This window comes from Pangasianodon hypophthalmus, chromosome 4 (genome assembly GCF_027358585.1).
Source record: "Pangasianodon hypophthalmus isolate fPanHyp1 chromosome 4, fPanHyp1.pri, whole genome shotgun sequence".
Lineage (NCBI taxonomy): Eukaryota > Metazoa > Chordata > Actinopteri > Siluriformes > Pangasiidae > Pangasianodon > Pangasianodon hypophthalmus.
In genome coordinates, this window is record NC_069713.1 from 16842881 (window position 1) to 16855534 (window position 12654).

At 38.6% G+C, this 12654-nt stretch overlaps 1 protein-coding gene across 1 annotated transcript in view; it reads right to left on the reverse strand.

The window, feature by feature from the left end:
- The window catches only part of si:ch211-212k18.13 (plectin), a 33268-nt gene that overhangs the window by 6184 nt on the left and 14430 nt on the right, over positions 1-12654 (reverse strand). Inside the window, exons 19-25 of the mRNA XM_026936100.3 lie at positions 12475-12570; positions 12243-12368; positions 11941-12093; positions 11267-11421; positions 10951-11077; positions 8430-8598; positions 835-992 (exon numbers count right to left, since the gene is read on the reverse strand). Of these exons, the coding sequence (XP_026791901.3) occupies positions 835-992; positions 8430-8598; positions 10951-11077; positions 11267-11421; positions 11941-12093; positions 12243-12368; positions 12475-12570 (984 nt within the window). The remainder of the gene's footprint in view (positions 1-834; positions 993-8429; positions 8599-10950; positions 11078-11266; positions 11422-11940; positions 12094-12242; positions 12369-12474; positions 12571-12654) is intronic.

Genomic DNA, 12654 nt, shown 5'->3' on the forward strand with positions numbered 1-12654 from the left:
TCCAGAGAAATGGCTTTTTTCTTGCCACCCTCCCATACAGGCCAAATATGTGCAATATGTTTGATATTCTTGTGTGATGCACATATTTTCCAATGTTGGAAAATAAAATCCTGTGGGTCTTTCAAAGGCTCCATTTGGTTCTTATCAGGGGTCTTCTTTCCCAGTAATCTAGCTGTGATGGATGCCCAGATTTTGGCATACTGTGGGTGGTGCCATCCACTTTCTTCAAATCCTGTATCTTCAAATCCTTTGAAATCTTTTTATATCCCTCACCTGATATGTACCTTTCCACAACTGTGTGTTTTGGGTGGTCTTTGGAGCCTATGCTGATGCCTTTGTGTGGATCTGCACTTGAACACTGGGCCAAGGGCCATACTAAACGGCTGTTTTTTATTCAAGCTATCAAGTCAGTTGCTGTGAGTCCACATAGGTGTTGGTTATTCCTGATTGTTTAAGGGATGTTATAGTAAAGGTGGTTGTTGAATCAAACCAAGATATTGCAGTTGTTCATTTTTAAATAATGTTAGAAATGTTTTATTGTTAGCTATTCTCTTAGCTATTGTGTGTAGATTAGCCAGGAAAAAATAGATTTATTCTATTTTAATAACTCATAGGCCAACTAAATGTGGAAACAGTTAAAGAGTGTGCATTCATTTTCTATCCACTGTAAGTCTGTTTATTTAAGTCAATCTACTTTATGTTATAGGCAGAAAAAAAAATATTTCAGGCATAACTCACCACAGTGATATCAAACGGGTTTTCCCAGACAGTCATAAATATTTGAAAAATATTTTTTATAAGACCGCTTTTAAATAAGCATACAGTGTTGCATACCTTTTGCTCAGTGGTCCCCTGGGTACAGGCTTTCAGGGGCTCTTTATCCACTGGCTGCCTAATGCAGCTGACCATGTGTGACTCATAACTCTCAAGCCTCAGCCGTATGTCCTTAATTTGAGTGATGTAGCTCTTACACATGGACTCATCCTGTTCTCCTGCACAGGTAAGATAATACATGTCTCATTACACATGTTAAGACAGAGAGAAATGATACAGATTTGCAAAAAAAAAAAAAAAAACAAGCATTAATTAATCATGAAGATGGCTTTGGATTGCAAATGATATGAACAGTTTAGACTATATTTCTAGTGTATAACATACAGACAATAGAAACAGACTGATAATTAATGTCAACATCACTAAAAAACATTGTGTACAGTGTTTTTAATATAGTCCAGGCTTCCCACATTTCTTTTAAAACATCATTTTCGAGGACCTTTCCAGGACATTTTCAATGACACACAGTTAGTGTGATTGACAGGCATTGTACCCTTTACTAATATGTTCCACTTTGTGGAGGTCTGATTTAATTATAGCCTAATACATTAATACACAACTAAACATTCAGATGTCCAGCACCTCACTTTATTAACACATAATAGAACATAAAAATTTGCACTGAAAAGCATCTGGCACCCACTGAGAAACCTGAAAGAGCTCAGGTTATAGAAGACTATTTTACGGCACATGAAATTTGCCTTTAGGGGCACCAGCAGCACTAGTTAGGTGTATACTGGGAGTCAGGGTGCCAGACATAGCAGGTAATCTTAGGGTCTTAGTCAAGCATAGGTTTTCAAAGGTAGTTTTTCATGTAGGAGCTAATGATATATGCCTTCGTCAGTCAGAGGTTACTAAGAGTAACATTGTAGAGGTGTGTATATTAGCAAAGGCAATGTCCGATGCAGTAGTATGCTCTGGCCCCATCCCAATGCGGCATGGCGATGTAGCTTACAGCAGATTATGGTCACTGAACTGCTCCGAAAACAATGTGGGCTTTATAGTTAATTGGAGCAGTTTTGAGGGCGAGGCTGGCCTGTTAGGGCGGGACATTATCCATCCCAATTGGGAAGGTGCTGGTCTCATTTTTTGCAGCATAGCACATAGTCTCTGAACAGGCCTAGTTAATCAGTGACAATTGTGAGCCAAGGCCAGGGAGCAGACAAGCAGGCTAAACTGACCGCCTGCTAGCTGCACTGAGTCGTCACTCAGGTTCCACTATATTGAGACTGTGTCTGTTCCCCGAGCTAAATAAAATGTAGAAATACTCAGAAAGTTTGTTTTAGTAACCTAATTAACATACAATTAGATCATACTGAATGCACAGCCAGCACCTTTGATCTGAAGCTAGGACTGTTAAATATTAGGTCTCTTACAACGTGAATAAGTGAAAAGCACTTATTGTTAATGAGACTATTACTGATCATGAGTTTAATGCACTGTGTTTAACAGAAACATGGATTAATCTAAATGAGTATGTAGAATTAAATGAAGCTAGTCCTCCCGGATACAGTTATATACATCGGCCCCGTCTAACTGGCAGAGAACGATGTGTCTGAGTTATTTTTAATGATAATCTAGGGATTCTAGGCGTCACACAAAAACCTAGTCATAAATTCAACACATTTGAAGTTTTTATACTGACATAACATACACTATATGGCCAAAAGTTTGTGGACACCTGACCATCACACCCATCTGTGGGTCTTCTGAAACTGTTGCCACAAAGTTGGAAGCACACAATTATATAGGATGTCTCTGTATGCTGTAGCATTACAATTTTACTTTCACTGGAACTTAAGGGGCCCAAACATGTTCCAGCATGACAATGCCCCTGTGCACAAACCGAGCTCCATGAAGACATGGCTTGCCAAGGTTGGTGTGGAGGAACTCGAGTGGCCTGCACAGAGCCCTTACCTCAACCTCACTGAACACCTTTGGGATGAATTGGAATGCTGACTGTGCCCCAGGCCTTCTTGCCTGACATCAGTGCCTAAGCTCTAATGCTCTTATTGCTGAATGGACAAATCCCCAAAGCCATGCTCCAAAATCTAGTGGAAAGCCTTCCCAGAAGAGTGGAGGTTATTACAACAACAAAGGGGGACTAAATCTGAAATGGTATGTTCAAAAAAGCACACATGAATGTGATGGTCAGCTGTCTGCAAACATTTGGCCATATAGTGTATGTAGCCACAAAAAAGTCTACAAAGTTGATTCCGCTAATTATTATTTACAGGCCCCCAGGCCCATATTGTGAATAATTATAGGGAAAAAACTAGCGCACACACATTAAAACAGACAATTGGAAAATTAGAACGTAAATGGCGTCAAACTAAATTGGTAGTATTTCAAACAGCATGGAAGGAGAGCCTCCTGAGCTATAGAAAATCTCTTAGTGTGGCTAGATCAATGTATTTCTCCACCCTAATTGAAGATAACAAAAATAATCCTAGATTCTTATTTAATACTGTAGCAAAATTAAAAAAGAATAAGACCATCAATTTGTAGCAGCAATGACTTCAGGAATTTTTTCAATAGCAAAATTGAAAATATTAGGCAAAATATACAGACTATAAATTAAAACCATACAATTTGATAACTCAATTCTTCCCTTAGCACTGGCTATGTATCTAAATCTTTTAAACTAGCAGTTATCAAAACCCTGATTAAAAAAACCTAACCTCGACCCCTTTTAGTTGTCCAACTATAGGCCAATATCAAACCTCCCCTTTATCTCCAAGATCCTAAAAAATGTTGTAGCACAGCAGTAGTGCTCATACCTACATAGAAATAACAATCATGAAATGTATTAGTCATGATTTAGACCTCATCATAGCACAGAGACAGCGCTGGTTAAAGTGGTAAATGACCTACTACTGGCCTCCGATCAGGGTTGTGTCTCCTTGCTTTTGTTGCTTGACCTAAGTGCAGCTTTTGACACCATTGATCATACTATTCTCCTTGATAGACTAGAAAATGTTGTTGGCATTAAGGGAACAGTCCTCTCCTGGCTCAGGTCTTATTTGACTGATCGTTATGAGTTTGTAGATGTAAATGGTGACTTCTCTATGCATACTAAGGTAAAGTTTGGTGTTCGGCAAGGTTCTGTTTTAGGCCCATGCTTTTTTCTTTATATATGCTACCTCTGGGTAAAATTATTTGTATTGTATTATATTGTATTGTACTTGTATTGTACATGGTATTAGCTTTCACTGTTTGCTGATGACACACAGTTGTGTGTTTCAGCAAAGCCTGATGAAAGACACCAGATTAATAAAGTTGAGGAATGTGTAAAGGACATTAGACACTGGATGCTTATTAACTTCTTTCTACGTAAGTCTGATAAGACAGAAGTACTTGTATCAGGACCACATGCAGTTAGAAATAAGCTTTCTGATTAAGTAGTATCTCTGGATGGTCTTTCTGTTTCATCAAGTGCAGCAGTAAAAGACATTGGCGTGACTATTGACTCCAGTCTTTCATTCGAAGCTCATATAGATAATACCATATTACTATGATAGCTTTATTTCATCTCAGAAATATTGCTACGATAAGAAATATAATGATGCTATGTGATGCAGAAAAATAGTTCATGCCTTTGTTACCTCTAGGTTGAAGTCCTTACTAGAACCAGAAGATATGACCAAATCACCCTTATCTTATCTACCTGCCTATCTACCTGCACTGGCTCCCAATCAAATTTTGCATTGATTATAAAATATTACTATTGACCAATAAAGCACTGAATGGTCTCCCGCTGCAGTACCTGAGCGAACTTTTGGTCTTTTATGATCCGTCACGCCTACTTCAATCAAAAAGTGCAGGCTATTCATTGGTACTTCGAATAGCGAAGGCTACAGAAGAGGCAGAGCTTTCTCTTACAAAGCCCCACAGTTATGGAACAGCCTGCCAATTAGTGTTCAGGATTGAGAAACAGTCTCAGTGTTTAAGTCTAGGCTGAAAACATATTTGTTTAGTCAAACCTTTTGTGAACATTTTTTTTCTTAGGTAAAGGAGCAGATCTAGAGGGTTCACGGTCACAGAGTGTTGTAGTGAACTGTGATGTTTGGATGCTGTCACCCCCCAACACACCACACACACACACACGCACACACACACATACATACACACTCACACGTTCACTCAGGTTTGCTTATGGTGGTGTGGCTGGCCACTTTATGTCAAGGTGCACTCATGTCTGTGTTACTGGCTCTCCCTTTTAGTTACACTGTCATAGCTAGTCTTGCTGGAGTCCTTGCTTGCACTCTGCACGCAATGTACATTGTCCTTAACCATTACCTGATAATTAGCATACAGTACCTAGTAATCTCTCCCTCTCTGTCTCTCTCTCTGTCGAGCTACACATGCTACTTCTGAGATACCAGTGATCCTGACCCCTTCTGCTCTCCCGATCTGTCCATCCCGATGCCCTATTTCTGGTTGGAGGTGTTGTCACTTGGAAATCACTTGCTGCTGCTTAGGATGGCCCCACACTGACGGTCTAAAGATATATGAAATTACTGTGGATGGTACCACTTAAAAACCATGAAGATGCCTTTGGATTGCAAATGATATGAACAGTTTTGCTATGATGGCTTACGACTACAATTGCTATGATAGCTTTAGGACTGCAATTGCCACAAACAGTTTTGCACTCAAGTCTCCATCAGTGAAGAGTTGATACCTTCAACAAAATAGACTTCATGTGAAAACTATAACGAATTTCCTGGTTACACAATTGCACTTTTTGACCATGTAGTACATAGTTGTTGAAGGAAATTATTTATAATTGCACTATCCGTTGTCATCCAGATGTGGATGGGTTCCCTTTTGAGTCTGGTTCCTCTCAGGGTTTCTTCCTCATATCGTCTCAGAAAGTTTTTCCTTGCCACCATTGCTTCTGGTTTGCTCATTATATCCTGAATTTATATATTTCTATAAAGCTGCTTTGTGACAATGTCCATTGTTAAAAGCTCTATACAAATAAAACTGAATTGAATTAAGAGTCTCTTGACACTGTCTTTCAGAATTCCCAGAGTTTTTTTTCTAGAGTTGCTAATTGTTCCTTTTGCTCTGTAACACCTGCCTGTTTTTGAATTTCCTCAGTGCTTTGCATTATTTTCCATTGCTTTTGATATCTGCCATCTCTTGCTGAAGTTCCTTTCTTTTCTTCTCATTATCAGTTTGGTGTTTCTTCTTCTTCCCATCCCAAGTGCTGCACATACCTCATCCTTGCTCCTTTTCCTGGCCCAAGCACAATCTTATTAAAGTCCTCTCCTTCAGTACTTTCCACAAACGTACAGTATCTTTCCACAAGCATATCGTTTTCCACAAGCATATCTTCGTTACAGAATACCCTCTTTTCACTGTGTGAGGAGACATCTCAATACGTTCCACAGTGCTGTGTACTCTGTCACTGACAAATCTTCTAAAAATTCATGAATCCTAATGCTGTAATCTAAATCTTGGACCTTTGCTTTATGGTTCTGTCCTTGAAACATCATGATAAACTTCCAATTGATCAAATGATATCTGTAGGAGCATTTGAGAATCAAATAGTGACAAGATTCTCCTGATGTTCTCTGAAAGCTTCTCTGATTGTGTCCCATTAACTCAGAATCGAAACAGTGCACAGCTACCTTCCCCTCATGTTCACGTCAGTACTGCACAACTTCCAACTGCTCCTGCTGTCTGTTTATTTAAGCATTCATCAAAGGACACTATAGCGCTGTGCCTTTCTTTTGTAATCGGTCAACTGTTCATTGAAATATGGAAATAAAGCAAAACAGAGAGTAAGGTGAGCAGATTTTGTTGCACCACATGAAAACTGTTGTCAGTCTCAGTGGGACCATCTGATGGAGAATGGCCAAGATGTCAGAGCTGGATTTGAAATAATAGTGTGAGATGACCACACTGATAACCCAGCAAATCTTTGCTCCTAGCATAGCTTGGTTTGAAAAAAAAAATTGATCAGCTGCCTTGTGCTCCTGAGCTGGTACCCCCCTTCATTTGCACTGAATTACTTCCATGACTACCACTTGCCTGTTTGTTTGACCACTGCTGTCATGTTCTATGTGTCTTGTGGAAGTCTGCCTCATGATATGGGCTATTTATGGCTCTTTTTTTTTTCTTGTCATCCAATTGTAACATGGCCTTGTCCTTGTGTGTTACTTTGATCCCCATTTTGCCAACATCAGCTGTGATAGCTGTGATCCCCATTTTGCCAGCATCAAATGACGTTCTACACAGATTGCAATGTGCCCTATGCACATCCTCTGACACTTCTCCAAGCCAGTCCCTGAACTAAAGATCTTCTTTCCACTCATTTTTGAATTTGCACTGCCTTCCTGACATTCCGCCACTCACTTGGGTAAGTAGGATATCATTATTGTGGTCATTATAATAATAATAATAATAATAATAATAATAATAATAATAATAATAATAATTATTATTATTATTATTATTATTATTATTATTATTATTATTATTACTATATGATTCAAGGGTATTCAAACTTTTTCCCTATGAGCCCTGCTTCCCAGTTTTTTTGTTACACTCCAAAAAAATAAAATCTTGTCAAAATACTGTTGCCTAATATTAACTGAGAAAAAAATGAAATTAGACAACATTCTAAAAGTCTTTTAGAGCTGAAGGAAGTAATAAATGTAGTGAACAATAAGAAACAGTAAGGCACATTTTCAAGGCAATCTTTTTACAGATTGCCTTTCTAATGATCCTCGTGGAACAATGGATGGTTTCTGACCGTCGCAGGAGAGCAAAGCAAATAAATCATTGTCCAAGTATAATTACCATTAAAATCATTTGTAAAGTCTTAGATTTGAAACTTTGTTTTAGGCCCATTTAAACTGATGTCACTGCACTTATTTAATGATACTTAAATTGGACATACATTAATAGATTTTATTTCACAATAAAAAATCAAAGTAATATACTATTTACTGGGACAGCAAGCGAGGGTGCTGTGTCAGTGCATCTTTGAGGGGGAGAGCTCAAAACGCCTGCACAACTTATTACAGAAAAACAAGACTGCACTTTTGGTGTATTTTTGCATTCAGCTGTTAAAATGCAGAGCTTCTGCACAAAATGTGTAAAGGCTGGCAGGTCTAAAAGTGTATTTTTTTTTTGGAAAACAGTAATTTATTTAATTTTTGGTATTTTCCATCTCACAAACACCCCACCTGCAAGTCCTTATACAACCAACATTTGGAATACCTCTGATATATGGGTTGAGTTCTGTGATCAGGGAGATTAGATAGGGGTGGTTACATTTTCCATTTAGAGTTTACATACCATATACGTATACATATTAAAAATATACATGCACTATAGCACAGTAATAATCTAGCAGTATTGATATATGGAAAGCCTAGCTGAATAGAATATCCTCACCCAAAAATGGGTTAATCCTCAACTTTTTTATGCAGCCCTCTCACTTTCTACATTTCACTGGTTTTTACTGAGATGCAACAATTCTCTTATACCAATATTAAATAAGGCATTCTAAGAGGTAATGTGGATTGCAGTATATTAATTTGGACTTGATGGTTCCAGTAGCTTTATCCATTACTCACCTTGTTCCTTCGATTGCAGCAGGTTTTTGTAGTCCTGTGCGGCGTTGTTATAAGTGCTCTCAGCCTGCTCGAGCTCGTCTGCACCAAAGAACTCAGAGTCCTGGCTATTGCTCATGAAGATGTGATAGTGACGCTTCAAGCTCTTCATAGCCTCATGATACTCCTGAGTCTTAAAATAAAGTAACAGAAACAAAATAATCAAACAAGATATTAAATATGCGTACAATTATTAGCCATGATTCTGTTTTCACATACAACCAACAGAGGATGCCATATCTGCTACATCCACCTTTCTCTGACCCATCTGGACAAAAAGGACAATTATCTAAGGACGCTATTCATAGACATCAGTTCAGCATTCAAGACAATCATCCCACAACAACTGATAACAAAGCTGAGCCTGTTGGGTCAGACCACCTCCCTTTGCAACTGGATCCTGGACTTTCTGACTGGGAGACCCCAGTCTGTCATGTTCGGCAATTCCACCTCCAGTTCTTAACACCTGCGCCCCCCAGGGCTGTGTGCTCAGTCCATTGCTGTTCACAGTGCTGCATGACTGTGCTGCAAAGTTCACTTCTAATCACAGCATCAAGTTTGCTGATGATACTACAGTCGTGGGCCTCATCAGCAACAATGATGAGTCAGCGTACAGAAAAGAGGTGAACCAGCTCCAGAATGGTGTAGAGACAACAATCTATCTCTTAATGTTGATAAGAATAAGAGATGATTGTCAACTTCTGGAGGACCCAAGTGGACCACTCACCACTGCACATCAATGGAAAAACTGTACAGAAAGTCAAAAGCTCCAAATTTCTTGGTGTGCACATGATGGGGGACCTCTCCTGGACTCTCAACACCACCTGCCTATCCAAGAAGTCCCAGCAGCACCTCCATTTCTTGCAGAGGGAGGCTGAAGAGAGCTAAACTCCCGCTCCCATCTTCACCTCCTTCTACAGAGGGACTATAGAGTGTGTCCTGACCAGCTGTCTCACCATGTAGTATGGGACCTGCACAGTCTCCGACAGCAAGACCCTTCAGCGAATTGTGCGGACAGCTGAAAAGATCATCAGAGTCTCTCCACCCACCATCGACACCTCATTCATCAACCTCTGGATCCGCCAAGCCACCAGGTATTGCAGAGGACCCCTCTCACCCCTCTCATGGACTCTTCACCCTCCTGCCATCTGGCAGAAGGTACAGGAGCTTCTGTGCCACCACCAGCAGACTCTGCAATAGCTTCTTCCCTGAAGCAGTCAGATTACTCAACACCCTGCTGCCTCTGAATTCTCACCTGGGCTAGTCAAACACCTAACCTATCATGACTCAATATCACTGCACACCTCACTTTACAAAGCTGCATCAGACACTTTATATTATGGAACTTGTTTTTCTGCCAATATTGCTGCTATACTTGTGCAGCTACATCACACAGTAGTTTACAGTTTACAGCCCATGTTCTATGTATTTATTGTCTTCTCGTGTTCTTTGTATTTATTGTCTTGCACTCGTCTGGCACTGTTGTGTATTTGCACTTTATGTAGTCTTGTGCACTGTTCTATGTTGCACCACGGTCCTGAAGAAACGAAATTTCATTCCAATGTGTACAAGCTATATAGAGGAATGACAATAAAAACTCACTTGACTTGACACTTGACTTAATTATCTTTCCAGATTAAAGTTTTCACTTAATGAGATTTATATCCACTATGTTCCTTAAAGCCTAAATTAAGAAATGGCCACCACAGTCTCCATACAGACAAAAGCATGGAACTAGACATATGGTTTTATATATTAAACTAAATCTGTGTCAAAAAAGTGGCCTGCTATGGTGAGATCATTTCTTGATTATGATTTAAGAAACATAGGAGGAAATTCATGCTGGTGTAAGAATACAACATGACAGGCATGCTATTATAGGAAAATAATCAATGATGGAGTAGTGTGATACAGAATGACATGAAGAAAAGTTACTGTTACCACCCTGAAGTTGATTAATTTCCAATATCAGCATGTCCCAATGTGTTTTATTCCTCTTAAAACATAGCAATTTGCCAATGATTAGAGTTTATAAATTAATTTTATAAATTAATTATCCTTTTATATTGACATTGTTTTTCTCTTAATAATAAATAAATAATAAATAATAAAGACAATAATGCAACTGGCCTGCTTGAGGCAAAAATCCAAAGCCTTGAAGACTTTCCCATGTCAGAAAACTTAAATTTACAGCTTTAATTCTGACTGTGATAAACTCTGCTCTGACACTATTTCCATCATTGTTAAATAAATATCTCCAACTAACCATTCCACAATTACACTTATTTTTGTTTTATGTGGCATGTCCGCCATAGTAGTCACTGTGTAAATTACCATGAGAGGGTATTGTTACTATACAATAACATTAGAATTAACACTATCCCCCTACCAATCAGATTTCAAAATTCAATATTGTTGTGGTATAAAAAAGTAATAATAAATAGCAAGCACCATTTCTACTGAGTAATGTAAATAGGTTCCTAACCATGATGCGATTCCATGAATTGATGCGCTGCATGTCTCTCATGAAGTACTGCCAGTACAGCAGACTCGTCATATCCATATGCAACTCCTTGCTGAGGATGATTAGCTCCTGCAAACTTGCAGCTAGACTAAAGCACCACACAATAAAATATCATAATATGCTTTAAAAGAAACTGATCATTACTGTTCCTGTAAGATTTCAGAGATCAACTAACGTCACCAACACAATATGTCAGATATCATATCTAATAGAAGGGAATTATATGTATAAATGACTTAATAAATTAAACCAAAACCAAACAAAAATGAAACTTTACCCAGAGCTGCTTTCTACAGCCTCCTTATTGGGAGGTGGGATGATGAAGCAGATGGATGGAACTGTGGCTTTACTTCCATTCAAGCTTTTCACTTTCCACTTAAAGGGCTGAGAGTTGTTCAACAGCTCACACTTATCTCCCCTGTGTACTGTAATCTAGGACAACACATGGACTACATCAGCAAAGTACACTTCAGACTACAGAATTTTTGTCTAAATTACAAATAAACTTGTTACCTTAACTCACCTAAATAATATAAGTATATATCAAAAGTTAGATTTTGTTAATATCAAGTTAGAAAACAGACTTGATAAAACACGTTTTATTAAAGGAAACTGACATCATCCTAGTTAGGAAGTTTGATCACTCCCTATGACAAACATGCACTTTAATCAACATAATTCAGGGGAAACCATTGTGAGTTATTCACTAGTTAAAGGTTAATTAATCCTTGTGTCTGTCAACCATAAATGGCTTTTTGTTAATACTGTAATTTCCACTAATTCTATTCTGAGAGGCATGAGGGATATCAGAATAATAAGTGTTACTTTCTAAACAGCACTACTGTCAAAACTGCCATTATAGAAGATTAATCAACTGTATCTGACCAATAAGATAAAAAAATTCAACAGTCTGTAGTATAATTAAATAATGCCTCTTTTTTTGTTTTTTACCTCTCTTTGTTTGCAATCACACACAGCCTGAATGAGCAGTTTGTCTTTGGCAGGGTTGGCAGGATTTCTGGGTTTTAGCTGAACAATATCCTTGGCTCTCCTATTTAGACTGCTCAAATGAGTCTTAAACACAATAAGTTGTTCCATTTCCTCCTGTGGGCCAAAACAGAAAACATTCTATTATTTTGGCAAAATATTCTTACTTTCGGGCCCTTGAGAAGGGCTGTTAATACTGCTAAACTTAATTATATGTCACACCTGCCAGATGAATACATGTAAATATAGGGTATGATAGTACCCACCTCAGCATCCTTCAGAAGGTGCTCCAGATGTGTGACAGTAGTGGAACGATCAAACCTATATTTCTTCTTCATTGTCTCCTGAATCTTCTTCATCTTCTCCTCTGCCTCTTTCACATCCGCAAAGAACTGTTGAGCAGAGCACAATGCTGATTTAGCCTTAACAGCTGTAAAAGGTAGCCATTCAAATCCAGGATAATGAAATAAATGTGCAGCAGCGGCCAGGAGAAGATACCTGGAAGTAACCAGTGTTCTCTTTGATGTGGGTCTGAATGCAGCAGCACAACTGCTGTAGCCAATTCCACTGAGACTGCAGAGCTGCAATTAAGGCCTACAGATGGTACAGAAAGATCTTAAGTTGTTTTGTGTTCTAAAATGTGGATTGAGGATAAAATTGTGCTATTTACATCTCAAT